Source organism: Salvelinus sp. IW2-2015, linkage group LG14 (assembly GCF_002910315.2).
Source record: "Salvelinus sp. IW2-2015 linkage group LG14, ASM291031v2, whole genome shotgun sequence".
Classification (NCBI taxonomy): domain Eukaryota; kingdom Metazoa; phylum Chordata; class Actinopteri; order Salmoniformes; family Salmonidae; genus Salvelinus; species Salvelinus sp. IW2-2015.
This window is the reverse complement of record NC_036854.1, coordinates 27697674-27714213: the sequence shown is the minus strand read 5'-3', so window position 1 is coordinate 27714213 and position 16540 is coordinate 27697674. Positions and strand designations below refer to the sequence as shown.

The following is a 16540-nucleotide window of genomic DNA, read 5'->3' as shown; positions in this document are numbered from 1 at the left end:
GTAGTCCATTTTCAGAATCTTGCTACTGGACTTCACAACGTTAGAATAAAAAGTTTGGGTGTCTCATTCGACTTTGCTATTGACTTCAGGAGCAGGATTTCATACTGCAGGCTTCTTGTATGTTTAGATTCAACCAAACGGATACATAATTCATGTAGCTGTCACTGAGGAAATGCAGTTAGATTGGAGTGAGAGGGAATTTTTGACCACGCGCTGACAGATATCTGTCTCACTACTCAACTGCAAGGCATATTTATATTCCACCAAATTATTCATAACCCATGAGATTTCAATGTATATAGTAAATGCATTTATGTTGCTATAGCCTGATGTAAAATGTAGATATTGTATGATGTGTGTGTTGTATCACTGTACAGTGGATTCATGTATGGCAATACCCTGAACATGTATTTCTTTGAATGTGTAATATTTTACATTAATAATAATTTATAACGGTGGTGGTCTGAAATTTGATCGCAAAGCAGAAAGAAAGTGTAACTCGCCTTTTGTCAGTGGCACACTGTTGTGTGTGCAGACCTAGCTGCACTTATACTATAGCTGGTTATTTTGTCTCGTCCGGGAGTTGACTTTGATCATGTTCAGAATAGGGTTTGACTCGTGGGGTTGGGGGGGGGGGGGGGGGGGGGGCACTGAGTCACAGCACGAGTGCCCTCCTACGAAAGAAAACAGGACTTGTTGTGTGCTGTCAACTATGACACAGACAGGCGACAGAGCGAGATGTTCGTCCAATTTAAAATCATTTCGAAAAAGTCGGATAGAGGAAACCTATAACAAAATAAATTACAAAGTTGCTCTATGAGTCACATTGAACAACGACTTTATTAGTATATTATGAAATAAACTCGTATCAGGGCATCAAGTCACGTTTCTGGGAATGATTGACATCGGAGTGTTCTGCGATGTATTTTATTATTCTGCAGTGAACGGTTGGTGATGAAAGGAACAATGAGAAGAAAGGCAACTGATAATGAATAATACGTGTTAATGGACATAGGAGTGGTTCTTAGCTAATAAATTAAAAAGGTGTCGTCTCAGTCAAGACTAACAATGTTACTGATAAAATGGATTGTCTCTACTGCTGTTCTTTTCAATGGTGAGTTTGGAACATTCAGGTGTAAGTATTTACTAGTGATGTAGCCTAAATATTTTTTMTTCCGTATCTATATTGGGCAATAGCCTATAATGTTAATTTATATGTAGCCTACCTATTATTTGAAAATGTAATTATGAACAACACATAATTGTTATATTTGAGAATTGAGTAATAGATCTTTAGCAATGCATGCACTCTATTGCCATGTTTGTATAGTAAACTTTTCATAAATGTGTTGTATGCTACTAAAGCATTTATAATTAAAAAATGTCTAACTCATGGAAAAGTTTATAATAACATCACTCTTTCTCCACTCCAGGTATTTGTCATGGCTCTCTGCTTCACTCAGACATAAGAGCCAGTGTCGGGACCTTGGGGAGGAAACATGGGCAGCAGCATCAGCACGCTGCTATTGTGGAATTTCAGTGTCAGTACATGCTCAAACATCTCCAAAGTGGAGGCCAGATCTCAGTGCATATGCCCCCCAACATCACAGGCCACTGGGTATCCACCAGGTAATATAATGTGTAACATGCGCAATTAAACTGTTTGTTATGAACCCTTATTAAGTACAGAATTGTAAGAATGTATAGTCAATATATTGTAGCGATGTCAAAGGGTAGTCCTGACTGGAGCTTGAACACAGGACCTTGCAGCTGTAGACACTTCAGCTGGTATTCCAATATATTTGACATTTTTATTTAACCTTTATTTACCTTATTTTAAGATATCTGAACTTCTTGCGGAGGTTGCTAGGCGTTGGGTTTTGTATTTATTAAGGATCCCCATTAGTTCCTGTGAAGGCAACAGCTACTCTTCCTGGGGTCAAGCAACATTAAAGCAGTTATATGCAATTACAAATATTACATGACAATTTAAAAAAAAAACATATTACATGACAATACATTTCATAATACGTTAAGTGTGTGCCCTCAGGTCTCTACTCTACTACCACATATCCACAATACAAAATCCATGTGTACAGTATGTGTGTGTACAGTGTGTGTTTGTTAGCATGTGTATGCGTGTGTCTGTGCCTGTGTGTGTCTCGTCACAGTCCCCGTTGTTGCATAATATTTATTTTTATCTGTTTTTTAAATTGGATTCTACTGCTTGCATCATTTACATGACGTGGAATAGAGTTCCATGTAGTCATGGCTCTATGTAGTACTGTACGCCTCCCATAGTCTGTTCTGGACTTGGGGATTGTGAAGAGACCTCTGGTTGCATGTCTTGTGGGGTATGCATGGGTGTCCGAGTTTAAACAAACAGCTCGGTGCATTCAGCATGTCAATACTTCTTACAAAAACAGTAGTGATGAAGTCAATCTCTCCTCTACTTTGAGCCTTGAGAGATTGACATGCATATTATTAATGTTAGCTCTCCGTGTACATTTAAGTGCCAGCCGTGCTGCCCTGTTCTGAGCCAATTGTAAATTTCCTAAGTCCCTCCATGTGGCACTTGACCACACGACTGGACATTAGTCCAGGTGCGATAAAACTAGGGCCTGTAGGACCTTCCTTGTTAATAGTGTTGTTAAGAAGGCAGAGCAGTGCTTTATTTTGGCCAGACTTCTCCCCATCTTAGCTACTGTTGTATCAATATGTTTTGACCATGACAGTTTACAATCCAGGGTTACTCCAAGCAGTTTAGTCACCTCAACTTGCTAAATTCCAAGATTTAGTGAAGGTTTAGTGAATGATTTGTCCCAAATACAATGCTTTTAGTTTTGAAATATTTAGGACTAAATTATTTCTTTCCACCCATTCTGAAACTGACTCMAGCTCTTTGTTAAGCAGTGATTTCACTCGCTGTAGTAGCTGACGTGTATAGTGTTGAGTCATCCATCCGCATACATAGACACACTGGCTTTACTCATGCCACTTTAAGTCAGTGGCATGTCATTTATTTATTGCCTTAATCTTACCTCATTTGCAGACACTGTATATAGATATTTTCTATTGTGTTATTGACTGTACGTTTGTTTATTCCATGTGTAACTCTGTGTTGTTGTTTGTGTCGCACTGCTTTGCTTTATCTTGGCCAGGTCGCAGTTGTAAATGAGAACTTGTTCTCGACTGGCCTACCTGGTTAAATAAAGGTAAAAAAATTAAATAAAATTAGTAAAGATTGAAAAAAGTAAGTGGTCTAGACAGCTGCCCTGGGAAATGCCTGATTCTACCTGGATTATGTTGGAGAGGCTTCCATTAAAGAACACCCTCTGGGTTAAGGTCACTGACTACACGATACAGGATAATAGCACTGTTCTGTATGTAAGCCTACTTGGCACAACAACAGGTTCAGCTTCAGACTTCTCAGTGTAAAGTCTTAGGTGTTGAATCAACTGGTGCAATTAAAGGTGGGGSGGTCGACTCCAGTTACCCACCAGACTCACTGCATAATTCCGAAATAACAAATCATTTGACTAACCCAATTTCATGAATGTTTTCCCCATCAGCTGTGAGGTCAGGCCTGGGTCAGAGTTCATCATCAGATCCTATCTCTTCCACCACAACCACACCTTCCAGGTCCTCCAGTTCCACTACCGGGACAACCGCTGCTCCTCCCCCACATACACCCTCCTTGCCCGGGGCAAGCTGTACCTGCGCCAGGCCTCCTGGGTGGTCCGCGGAGGCACCGAGGCCGACTATCAGCTTCACAGCGTCCAGGTTGTGTTCCACAGCCCCGAGGCAGCCATGGACCTCAGCCAGTGGCTCAAGCCCAGCTGTGGACGTCCATCCCTAGATGGAGGGGGAAAGTGGGAGCCCTGGGAGCCCCACGTCAGCTATGACCTGTGGAGTGAGGAGGAGCAGGGGAGGGACTGTGCCCATAGGCTGGGTTTCACTATGAATGAGCTGCAGCTGGTGCGTGTGGAGCGGCGCCGCCATCATGGTGTCTGGCTCCCTGATGACCACACCGAGGAGCTCTTCCTGGGGGACGTCCACACTGAGCACACCCAGAGGACCTACCACACACCCTCCAGCTACCAGCCGCCACTGCAGAACACCAAGGTCAGACATAGAGATATATAATATATATTATGCTCTAATCTATTCTACTATATTTCGATGGTCAGAGTCCCCTTATTATTACTTACATACTGAGACCCCATGAGTGAGAATCCTTTTAGATTTTTGGGCAGATAGTATCATTTTCAAGTATCTGTGAATCTGTTTGTCAAATCCCTACCAACTGAAAAGTATTGTGGGTATTAAAGATGACAAACTGTTGCAGCAATGAAACCACACATGTACATTAATTGATACGTGATATTCCAGGCCTGTGTATTCCTATTTCCTTTGAAAAATCACAGTATTGTCTGTATGTTTTTGTACACAACGACAGACACGTTATGTGAAATGGGAGAGWATATGAATTGTGCAAACTGCAAACCCAGCAGCAGAGAAGATCCATGGATTGCAGTGATCATCCGTTGGTTGGTTTTTCACGGGCGCTCTTCAAAGAGAATAGCAAAGAGTGGCGCAGTATGCTCTGCTCTGAATTTCTGAATTCCTGCCCTTACTCTGTGGTAGTGTTGGTGCCTGAGGCTGTATCAAGGACAGAGGGATAAAACTGGAGCCGGACCAGAGAGATGGAACCAGGCCTTCAGTTCAGAAGCTCCCTCCTTTCCTCCCACTCACAAAAGGATTTGTCCCTTTCATGCCCCCCCCCCCCCCCCCCCCCCCCCCCCCCCCCCCCCCCCCCCCCCCCCCCCCCCCCCAGCATTTACCCATATATCTACCAGCATGTATTTTTAAAAACTAATACAAACAACTCCCAGCCTATAAAGTGTCAGGTCAATGTAAATGAGCTGTGGTTAAAAGCTGAGGTGATTGATGTTGAAAGTGACTCATGCATGCACTGGTGGTGGAGTTACAGTCAGCCTTGAATGAATAGAGTTAGTCACGTTCAGCTATAACGTCAATCTGATGCTCAAACCCTGAGTGCAATCTCAAAAGGGCTCCACACATAACAGGGGCTTGATGAGCTTATTTACGAGATTGTACTCACAACCCAATGAGTGTAAACAAGGATCCAAAACCATAAAGACAGTCATAGCGTACGATGATATTTTTGATGTTCTGGATGTGAAAATAGCTCATTTTCTTTTATTTGTCTATTAAACTGTGTCTCCGGATTCCCCACCAATGTCCTTTTGAAACACGCACCTGTGGCTGATACTGTTTAACGAAGGACTTGAGACCAAGGCACAGACGGCACCTACTGCTTTTCAAAGAGCCCCATCCAGAGAAGAGAGAGAGGAGTAGTAGCCCCATCACCGAGTGCATTTTCCAGGCCAGAGAGAAGCTTTTGATTCTTTGCCTATGGTGGTTGTTTTCATCCCTGCCATCAATCTAGGATGGCAGACCCATGTTAAATGATCTGTTTATTATCTATGCATAGTTACTTTACCCCTACCTACATGTTAGTGCAGACCCATGTTAAATGATCTGTTTATTATCTATGCATAGTTACTTTACCCCTACCTACATTTCAGTGGAGGCTCCTCCAAGGAGGAAGGGGAGGACCATCCTTCTAAGTGAATTTCATTAAAACAAAATTAAAAAACATTAAAAAAGTTATCCTTTTTAGATAAAACTATACTAAATATATTCATGTCACCAAATAATTGATTGAAACACACTGTTTTGCAATGAAGGTCTACAGTAGCCTCAACAGCACTCTGTAGGGTAGCACCATGGTGTAGCCGGAGGACAGCTAGCTTCCATCCTCCTCTTGGTATATTGACCAATACAAAATCTAGGAGGCTCATTGTTCTCACCCCCTTCCATAGACTTACACAGTAATTATGACAACTTCTGGGGGACGTCCTCCAACCTATCAGAGCTCTTGCAGCATGAACTGACATGTTGTCCACCCAATCAAAGAATCAGAGAATGAATCTAGTACTGAAAGCATAAGCTACAGCTAGCTAGCACTGCAGTGCATAAAATGTGGTGAGTAGTTGACTCAAAGAGAGAGAAAGACAATAGTTGAACAGTTTTCAACAAATTAATTTCTTCAAAAATGAAGGAGAGGCGAGAGAGAGAGATTTCGTCATTTCTTTTCACTTTTAGTTTCACTTACTTAGCTAGCAAATGCAGCTGGCTAGTCGAGTCTACTCAAACACCTGGCTCAAACAGGGGGATGCTATGTTAGCTAGCTAGCTATGACTATCCAACATAACACTGGAACTCTTCCAAGTCAAGTCAAGATAAGCTTTTGGTTTTATACATTTATTGCAATTGGGGCCCGCCGGTGTAACTGCTTACTGACTATACACTAACGTTACTGCATGATTGTAGCAGGTTTACTAACACATTAGTTATATTATCTATGTTGACTAGGACGATACTTTAGCTAATATGGGGACAACGATGTATGCTGTGTGTAACGGGTATGACATGGTTTGAAAGTTTTTTTTGTCTGGTCACATACAGCTCATGTGTTGTGCATTGAGGTCCACAAACAAAGGGAAAAGGTGAGAGGAGGAGAGTGCATAGAGGTGAGAAGGAATAAAAAGTGGCTGCTATGAAAGTGAACTGTGTTTAYGGGTGATCAGGGGTGTATTCATTCCGCCGATTCTGTTGAAAAACGTTTCTTAAACAGAAGCAAACGAAATGGGGATAAATACCTGAATTGGTCCAATAGAAACTATCATTTGCAACTGTTGGAGCTAGATGCAGGCAAGAGTGTGCAAGGCGGTATTGAATGTGTCACTGTGTGTCACCTCAACATTTTCTCTCAAACGTTTCATTCATAGGCTAGGTTGTAGCAACGTCATGATGGGTATAGGGAAAATTTGAGTATCATGTAATAGCCTAAACCTATCCATGTTACATTGAACTGGGTGATGGGAATATGAATGACAATCATCCAATATGCTGTAATGGAAATGAATTGTCCTCCCTCATCATAAACTGCACTGACCGCCACTGCTTCATGTACTAATGATCTCGATTAACCTGTACCTCCGCACATTGACTCGGTACCGGAGGCTATTGTTATTTTATTGTGTTACTTTTTTAGTAAATCTTTTCTTAACTCTATTTTCTTAAAACTGGTTAAGGGCTTGTAAGTAAGCATTTCACTGTAAGGTCTACACCTGTTGTATTCGGCGCGTGTGACAAATAAAATTGTATCTGATTTGCAGTGGTGCCATGAACACTCCCAAGTAGCATATGAGAAGACAGTTTGCCATGCTTCTCCTTTATTAGCTGGGTGGGTCAGAGTCAAACAACAGTTTGAATGGCCTCGTTTGTGTTTTTCATCATCATGATTGGTTGTCTGTTGACATTTCAGTGATACCATCAGTGATGATATTTATCACCATGCTGTGACTCATTAAACCGCTTAGAAATCTGAAATATAGTTCAGACTTTTGTGTTAAACATCAAAATGGGATGCATTCCAACATCTAGTCTCTTGCAGGTGTGTGAATTTCTTTTGAATCACAATATGAAAACGTAACATTCTGAAACACTATTACAGAACCATGACCGTACCTGCAGTGTCTGCCGAGTCGTTGCCGGGGCGGACGAGCACCATCCTCCCATCCTGCCCTGCGAAGACAACCTGCCCGTCAAACTAGAGGGCCAATGGGTGAGCCAGCGCTGCGAGGTACGCCCTGGGGTTCTCTTCCTGACCCGCCATTTTGTTTTCCACGACCACAACTGCACTTGGGAGGGTCACTACTGGCATTACGCCGACCCAGTGTGCAGACAGCCAACGTTCAGCCTGTACGCCCGGGGTCACTACAGCCACGCGGTCCTATCCACCACGGTAATGGGAGGGACAGAGTTTGTCTTCACAGGTAGGTGTTACTGTCACAATAAATCTAAATATACGGAACAAAAATATAAAACAAAACATGCAACAATTTCTAAGATTTTACTGAGTTAGTGTTAAAAACTCAGTCTATTTAAATAAATTCATTAGGTCCTAATCTATGGATTTCACATGACTGGGAATACAGATATGCATCTGTTGCTCACAGGATCAGAAAACCAGTCAGTATCTGGTCAGTACCAGTCAGTATCCATCATTGCCTCATGCAGCGTGACACATCTCCTTCACTTAGCGTTGATCAAGCTGTTGATAGTGGCCAGTGGTATGTTGTCCCACTCCTCTTCAATGGCTATGTGAAGTTGCTGGATATTGGTGGGAACTGGAACACGTTGTCGTACACGTCGATCCAGAGCATCCCAAACATGCTCAATGGGTGACATGTCTGGTGAGTATGCAGGCCATGGAAAAACGGGGGCATTTTCAGCTTCCATGAATTGTGTACACATCCTTGTGACATGGGGCCATGCATTAGCATGCTGAAATGAATGGCATGACAATGGGCCTCAGGATCTCGTCACGGTATCTCTGTGCATTTAAATTTCCATCAATAAAATGCAATTGTGTTCGTTGTCCATAGCTTATGCCTGCCCATACCCCCACCGCCACCATGGGGTACTCTGTTCACAACGTTGACATCAGCAAACCGCTTGCTCACACGACCCCATACACGTGGTCTGCGGTTCTGAGGCCAGTTGGACATACTGCAAAATTCTCTAAAACAACATTGGAGGTGGCTTATGGTAGTTAGCATGCCAATTGCACGCCCCTTCAAAACTTGAGACATCTGTGGCATTGTGTTGTGACAAAACTGCACATTTTAGAGTGGCATTTTATTGTCCCCAGCACAAGGTTCACCTGTGTAATGAAACATGGGACCAGCACTTTACATGATGCGTTTATATTTTTGTTCAGTGTATATAAATGATCACAGCTAATGATCATGCCATTATTAGTGTGTATAACAACCAACCTGACTATTTCCCTCTTGGTCTTCAGTGGACCACGTGAGGGTGACCCCAATGGACCGGGCCACCACCTCCCTGCTCAACGTCTTCCAGGGCAAGGAGTGCGGGACAGAGGGCTCATGGCGCCAGGGCCTGGAGCAGGATGTCACCCCCACCCATGGCTGTGCTGCCCTGGGCATCCGGCTGCCCCACACCGAGTACGAACTCTTCCGCATGGAGCGAGACTATGCGAACCGCCTCCTTCTCTTCAACGGCCAGAGGCCCACGGATGGCTCCAGCCCTAACCAGCCCCACAAGACAGCCACCTCCTACCAGGCTCCCCTGGTGCAGTGTGCAGGGGCTGGCCATGGGCCAGCAGAATGGAGGGAAACTGACGAGCTCCAAAGACTGTGGAGTAGCTGCTGCAGACACAGAGGTGGTGGCATGGTGGATATGGTTAGACTACTGCTTATTGCTGCTATCTCCGTTCTGCATCTCAGGTAGGAGTAGCTGAATGTTATTGTTGTTGTGGAGCAGCACTTAATTGACTGTGTATTGGACTGTCAGACTCTTTGAATACAGCATATGTGATTGCAATGTTGAATTGTTACATTCTATTATTCGGAGTCGTGTTCAGTAGACATCAAATGAATAAAACGCTTTGACAGGAAGTGAAACTGGGAAGTACTGTACTTGTCCAATAAGAAATGCATTGTTCCTATGGTGTGCCCAACACAACACAAGTTGTCTATGGCCGTGATTCAATCTGATTGTGATTTGTCGACAATGTGCCATTTAAATCAGCGATCGACAGTTTCTACATACATTTTTGCACTTATAAATGAATTATATATTTTATTTAACTAGGCAAGTCAGTTAAGAACAAATTCTTGTTTACAATGACGGCCTACCCCGGCCAAACCCTAATGACGCTGGGCTAATTGTGCACCGCCCTATGGGACTCCCAGTCACGGCAGTTGTGATACAGCCTGGATTCAAACCAGGGTCTGTAGTGATGCCTCTAGCACTGAGGTGCAGTGCCTTAGACCACTGCGCCCCTCAATACACATTGATTCTTGAAGACTATAACTTATAAATGCCTCATGAGCTTAGTTCGACTGTCATACCCAATCAGAACCCAGAATAAACTTTAACTCCAATATTTGTAAACATTGTAAATGTCTGTATAGCCTCAAAACATGGTTAAAACTATACATTTGATATAACAGATGGGCGACGACTTTGTTATTGATTTAACTGCTGATAGGCCTTAATGACCTATTTGGTCATTTCCAAATGAGCTGACATATGCAAAGATTGCCTTTAAAAGCTGCATTGTCGACAAAGCGCAATCGTATTGAATCCTGGCCTGTGGTATCATGCTTCCTGCAGCTCACTTCAATGACATTTGCATGTTCATCACAGATTTTGGAATTAACAAAATGGAGGATAGCAAATAGAAAATTAAGCCTTGCTCTTCCTCAAAGACAAAAGATTAACAAAGATGACAAGCCACTAGAATGTTAAAGATTTTATTTATTTTTCATCAATGTTAAATACCATGGGACAGGACTGGGACAGGACTGCAAGAACGGTGACCTTTTTGCCTCACAAGGGATATAGAATTTGTGTAAAGGAAAAAAAAATCTAGAAAGAATTGTAATAATAATAAAATTCATTTTTTATAATTGTGTTTATGTCAGTAGGGAAAAGGAAAGAAATGTCCGTAGGAGACACCTATATTCCCAGCATACTGTATCATTTCACATACCTCAAGAAAAAACTAGATTTGAAGAATTCAGTGAAAATGAGAATGTTTCAGCAACATGTAGCAGAGTCTTTTGTTTGGAAGGCTTTTTCTTCGTCCCATTTTCTTAAAATTATTAAAATAACAGACAAGACACGGAACATTCCAACTCTTATTAAAACCACAGAGAGAGAGAGAGCTCATTTATATTTATTTTTTGCTTCCGATTTCAACCAAGGTCACAAACCCAGTGCCCCGACTCACCTGTTATCAATGCTCTGATAAATGTACAATTTACATTTTCCCCCAAACATCCCTCCCCTGATTCCTCACCCCAAAAAAAGATCAAAAAAAAAAAWAAAAAAAAAAAGCTCATTCCTCTGTTTTTCCATGTGTACTAACCATGTGAGATTGTAAAAAGGCGAGGCCTGCTTATGATTGGGTACACAGAACATATGTACGTACGCCGTGAGCTGGCGCTACGGCCAGGCCCTTGGAGACAAACGAGCCCATGCCGGCTCACTTTCCTTTTCTCTCGCTCCTCCCCTACAAGACAAACTTCCCTAGGAAGAATCCGATGAAGATGGCTGCTATGACGACCAGTAGCGAGGGGAGGGAACTGGAAGAATGCTGTTTGCTCATCGTGGCGCCCGAGCTGGAGACTATGTTGTCTGACCGGTGGGCCTTCCTCATCCTCAGGCCCTCGTCCTGAGAGGACAAACACAGTAGGTTAGAACACCAAGGCTTTCACACATGCTTCTCTACCACAGCCATAGGCCGAAGCCAATATCATCTTAACAAGAACATTGTCTTCACAATATATTACCGTATATCGCCAATATATAACAATATCCTAATACCACCTCAATCTTAGACATCACACAACCTATGACCATACCTTGAGTTGTCTGTTCTCGTCTGAGAGTTTGCCCACATCATACTGCATCCTCTTGCACTCGTCCATCAGTTTCTTCATCTCAGAGTCGTCCATGGATGCGCTGATTGGCTTGGGCGCCGACGTGCCGTCAGCGTTGGAGTTGAGTACGGGGGCAGCTTTGGTTACATCAACATCATCCTGGAAGCAAGGGAAGTGGAAAAAGGTGGCGAAAAGACAAACGTGAACAAGAGGCTAGTTTCCCTCCTGACATTGCTGTACATTCCAACCACACAAACTCAACACGCTTTAGAGTAGACCAAACTTCATGAAACTGTTGAGCCGATGGAAATTATTATTATATATATAAAAAAAAAGTGTTAATTAGTATGAAGCGGTAATACATTTTCATTCAAACTACTATTCTAATTACATCCAGCTACAGCAGGGGAATAATTATTTTGGGTAGATGAGAAATAATTATTATTTCTAAATTATATATATATATATATATATATATATTTTTTAAAACAGACCTTCTCTAATCTGCAAATTGATTTTGACAAGAGAAAAGAAAAAAAAACATTCGGTGCGGCCCTCCATTGAATTTTGAAAGCCTAGTGAGGCCCTTCAGCCAAAAGGTTTGCCCACCCCTGGCCTACAGTGAGTAAACGACACCTGCACTTCAACTTCCTGTCCTGCCACAAACCTGCCACTCCCTGCCTCGCACTGAGCTGTGTGCTGACATGAACTCCGGGAGGTCGCTGGCGTCGTGGGCTGCCAGGTGGTGCCAGTGTCCCACGGGGGTGCGGTACTCTCCGGGGGTGGAGGCTGCTCTGTCGCCCAGGTGCCTGGTGCTGAGCTTGGGGGTCTGCTCTGGCCCTGGGGTGATGATGGGTCTGCCCATGGCCCTACCACGGGTCTCCCTGGCACTACCGCTAGGCTATCGCACATGCATGCCAATAGATAATGTATATAGCTTTAGGTTGTTTAGTGGTTGCTTGGATTGTAGGGTAGAACATTCGACACTCAATGTATTATAAACGGTTATACACTCTTACTGTGTTAAACAAACAAAACGGACCTATCACATACTAGGAACAAGCTTCCATTCAAATCTCAATTGTTACAAGCGGTGAGTATTTCAGATATGACTTTGGGGAAGTTTGAGGTAGAAATGCTGGTTAGTACAGCAGCTATTTACTTCAAGTCATCAAAAATCCATGATATCATTAGCACCCATCAAATGACTGTACCTAGGCAAAGGCAGAGAAAGGAACAACCAACAGTAACAGGGCAAGGAGAGGGAGAGAAATCCAAGTAGAATCTAGGAGAAAATGTGAAAAAGATGCATTGACAGACAACATTGACCTGTAGCCGTGACAACAGTACAACATTGGAGGTATAATATCAAACAATTATAAACTGGGTGATTTGAGCCCTGAATGCTGATTGGCTGAAAGCTGTGGTATATCAGACCGTATACCAGGGGTATGACAAAACCTGTATTTTTAGTGGTTTAATTATGTTGGTAACAAGTTTATAATAGCAATAACGCCCCTCGGGAGTTTGTAATATATGGTCAATATACCACGGCTAAGGGCTGTGTCCTAGCACTCCACGTTGCGTCGTGCTTAGGAACAGCCCTTAGTCGTGGTATATTGGCCATATATATATATCACACCCCCTCGTGCCTTATTGCTTAAATATAACACCAGAACCCCTGATGGCAGCTGATAGAATTTCCACTCCTTTGGAAAGTCCAGCCTTTACTACTATACACTACTTACCATTTTATCGTTGTCAGTGGGCAGTTCGAACACACATCTCAGCTTGGAGTCCATGAAATCATCTGGCGTTGCATCTTTCCACTGTGGAGATTCAACAAGGAGAAGTTGAGATTGACAAGTAGATGATAAGGTGAACAACACAGATTGATCAGTTGATCACAGGGCCAGTTACAAGTCTATAGACATTAGGATGTGGAAATGCTGATACATCTGTGTAATATGCCATTTGCTGCCCTCTGCTGAACAAATCATAAAAAGGATTCTCCAACTGGCAGACCAAATTATTTTATTTGGCCCACTAAATTCTGAGCTAAAACAAAACACGTGGGGGGGGGGGGGGCATACGACTAAAAACACCAGCAAATCAGCTCCAAGTGATTTTAATTTTTGGAAATCTGTTCCAAAGTATTCCCAGGCATAAGAGAGATACAGTATGTGATTATATGTCAAATGTAAACAAGATTTGAAATGATTATGTTTTAGTCAAATAGTATATCCGTTTGGGCTTCTTGCGGTCAACAGTAAACTCATTATTTGTAATTATGATCAAGCCCCCTGACCAGCCACTGAATCTAGTTGATGATCCCTGCAGTACTGAAACCTGTAAATCATCAAAAGCAGGTTTTCCTTTGATGACACATCGACTAACATAAAGCACAACATGTATTTGGTAGTAATGTGGACAGGAAAACTTACCACTGCATCCATGTCTGTAGCAGTGGATGGTGCAAAGATTGTCTGTACCATGAATTTGTGTTTACTTTTTTCATTGGGGTCATAGTCAAAGGGCTGCAGCATTACTGTTGAGACAGAAGATATGGGGTCAAAGCTGGGGTCATGACTATGCATACATATAGGCCTACTGATACATGCATTTGACATTTACATGCCTGATTCGTCTGTACTTGGAGCGGCAGGTAGCCTAGTGGTTAGAGCGTTGGGCCAGTAACCGAAAGGTTGCTACATCGAATCCCCGAGCTGACAAGGTAAAAATCTGTTGTTCTGCCCCTGAACAAGGCAGTTAACCTACTGTTCCTAGGCCGTCATTGTAAATAAGAATTTGTTCTTAATTAACTCACTTGCCTAGTTAAATAACGGTAAAATGTTTTTTTWWWAATTACAAAGTCATACAATTAATTAAAGTGGAAATAGTGACATGATATAATTTGTTCTTGTTTGATGTTGTGGCAGCACAGTGAAAAAGGTCTGCAAATGCAAAAGCCTTACCAGAGACAGTGACAGTGGCTCCTGGCTCAATCATGCCGCTGTTGGGCCTTACACAGTACCGGCGAGGTGCCGTCGTCTTCACTTTGAAGCATACTTTTCGGTCAGAGGGATTTTTGAGCTTGAGGTTTGTGGTCACTACATCTGTGAAGGGACCTGCATTGGAGAGAAAGGAGATGGTGTTGAGGGTCAATGGAGTCACCTGTACAATGCACACAGACGGAAATGACAACCAACTTAGACTAGTTACACGTTATGGCAAATGATTTTCTATATAGTAAAATGACCCATTAAACACAATAGTGTTAACCGTTGGCTAGGCTCAGATAAACATGTAGTTTAAGGCATAAAAACATAGCCAACGATAATACATAGTTAACTACACCTCGCTCTCAATGTGATACGCACTAGGGATGAGGTCAACAAAATACCATAACAATGCGTTAACTATCTGGACACAGTGCAAAGTGTGAATGAGTGGGATAGCTAGCTAGCATATGAGCGGTCAGTCAATCAGCTTCCTTTAGCTAGCTACTATTTCCAATCAACAACTGCAATTTTAGCCGTGTCACCCTAGCTAGCTAACTTAGTTAAATAAATCCGGGAAAATAATAGTATATGTCATGACTGGTCTAGTCAAATCAGAATGTGTTGCTTGTTAGTTTACCTATCTAGCTAGTTAATGTTATAGTACTTACTTGGCCAAACAACCATGTCAGTGACTATTATTTCAGGCTAACGTTAGCTAGCTATCAATGATCCCTGAGTGACTGACAGCAAACTAACGTTACAGTAGTTAGCTGTGTCAATGTCACAGTAAGAAGTCAGCTAGCTAGGGTAACTAGAGACCATACGCCCTCCGCGGCTGACGATAAATGTTGTACAGTGATAGCTAGTTAGCTCTATTGGTAGCTAACTGGGTAAAGGCCCATAAATCCTCGCTGCCATCTCAAAATGGCGGCGGTATGCGTGAGGTTTCAATAGGGTTGTTGAAGCTAACACATCCCCGGTCCACGGAGCTGGTAACGTTCGCTAGCTTGCTGGCTAATCCACTGCCGAAAGCGTCTACAAGTGGTAGCTAGCCACCGACAGTATTCATCTTACCTTTAAATTTGAGATCATACGGCGGTTCAATAACTATGATCTGCTCCAATTTAGACATTGTGTTGTTGAAAACTGTTCCAAGGAGCCGGTGTTCAGTGTAAAATCGCTCAGAGCCAAAAGACGTGCACACGAGTTACAGTTGTTACGGAAGCGCGCAAAATACACATCACCGCGAAACCCGTGCTCTTCACCTGAAATACAGAGCAGATAATTGTATGTATGGGCAACATAAACATTCTCAAAAACATTTGGCCCAATAGAAACGTGTTCCTTTTCAGAGGGTGCCTACAGAGCCAAAATATACAGTTTTCCCAGTTTTATTTAACTTTTTAAAAACCCTAAGCAAATAAATTAACAGCGCTGACTAGTCTCAAATGCATGAATGGCACTGTATATTATTAACTACATGTGTAGGAAAAACATTATATTGTGTTTTAGGTACGCTTATCCACGACTATAACCATATAATTACATATAGTGACTAAGACATCATTATGTTGGACCCTCATCCGTGAAGAGCAAACTTCTCCAGCATGCCAGTAGCCATCAAAGGTGAGCATTTGCCCACCGACTTCAGGTAGGACAACAGGCATTCAGACGAGCTTCCCTGACACGTTTTCTGACAGTTTGTGCAGAAATTCTTCCGTCGTGCAAACCCACAGTTTCATCAGCTGTCAGGGTGGCTGGTCTCAGATGATTCCTCAGGTCAAGAAGCCTGGTGTGGAGGTCCTGGGCTGGCGTGGTTACACGTGGTCTGCGTTTGTGATGCCAGTTGGAAGTACTGCCAAATTCTCAAAACAACGTTGGAGGGGGCTTATGGTAGAGAATTTGACATTAGATTGTTTGGCAACAGCTCTGGTAGACATTCCTGCATTCAGCATGCCAATTGGGTGC

General features: G+C 42.7%; 2 protein-coding genes across 3 annotated transcripts; one reads left to right on the top strand and one right to left on the bottom strand.

The window, feature by feature from the left end:
* Positions 1 to 1068: 1068 nt before the first annotated feature.
* LOC111973503 (protein APCDD1-like) lies at positions 1069 to 9666 on the top strand. The gene is made up of 5 exons (XM_024000893.3): positions 1069 to 1114; positions 1434 to 1631; positions 3560 to 4125; positions 7607 to 7928; positions 8960 to 9666. The coding sequence occupies exons 1-5, from the start codon at positions 1069 to 1071 to the stop codon at positions 9409 to 9411; spliced, it is 1584 nt and encodes a 527-aa protein (XP_023856661.2). The 3' UTR covers positions 9412 to 9666.
* A 757-nt stretch (positions 9667 to 10423) lies between these two features.
* LOC111973107 (vesicle-associated membrane protein-associated protein A) lies at positions 10424 to 15811 on the bottom strand. 2 transcript variants are annotated; one of them, XM_024000340.2, is made up of 6 exons: positions 15647 to 15811; positions 14546 to 14698; positions 14015 to 14118; positions 13319 to 13399; positions 11553 to 11729; positions 10424 to 11362 (listed from the first exon to the last, which is right to left on the bottom strand). In XM_024000340.2, the coding sequence occupies exons 1-6, from the start codon at positions 15702 to 15704 to the stop codon at positions 11201 to 11203; spliced, it is 735 nt and encodes a 244-aa protein (XP_023856108.1). In that variant the 5' UTR covers positions 15705 to 15811; the 3' UTR covers positions 10424 to 11200. The 2 variants fall into 2 exon arrangements, with proteins under 2 accessions (XP_023856108.1, XP_023856109.1); XM_024000341.2 differs by lacking the exon at positions 15647 to 15811 and adding an exon at positions 15241 to 15424.
* Positions 15812 to 16540: the final 729 nt, after the last annotated feature.

Coding starts and splice junctions, on each gene's coding strand:
- LOC111973503 (XM_024000893.3), top strand. CDS start 1,069: ATGTTACTGATAAAATGGATTGTCTCTACTGCTGTTCTTTTCAATG. Junction 1,115..1,433: donor TACTGCTGTTCTTTTCAATG/GTGAGTTTGGAA, acceptor TCTCCACTCCAG/GTATTTGTCATGGCTCTCTG. Junction 4,126..7,606: donor CGCCACTGCAGAACACCAAG/GTCAGACATAGA, acceptor ACACTATTACAG/AACCATGACCGTACCTGCAG.
- LOC111973107 (XM_024000340.2), bottom strand. CDS start 15,704: ATGTCTAAATTGGAGCAGATCATAGTTATTGAACCGCCGTATGATCTC. Junction 14,119..14,545: donor AGCCACTGTCACTGTCTCTG/GTAAGGCTTTTG, acceptor CTGTCTCAACAG/TAATGCTGCAGCCCTTTGAC. Junction 11,730..13,318: donor CCACTGACAACGATAAAATG/GTAAGTAGTGTA, acceptor CCTTGCTTCCAG/GATGATGTTGATGTAACCAA.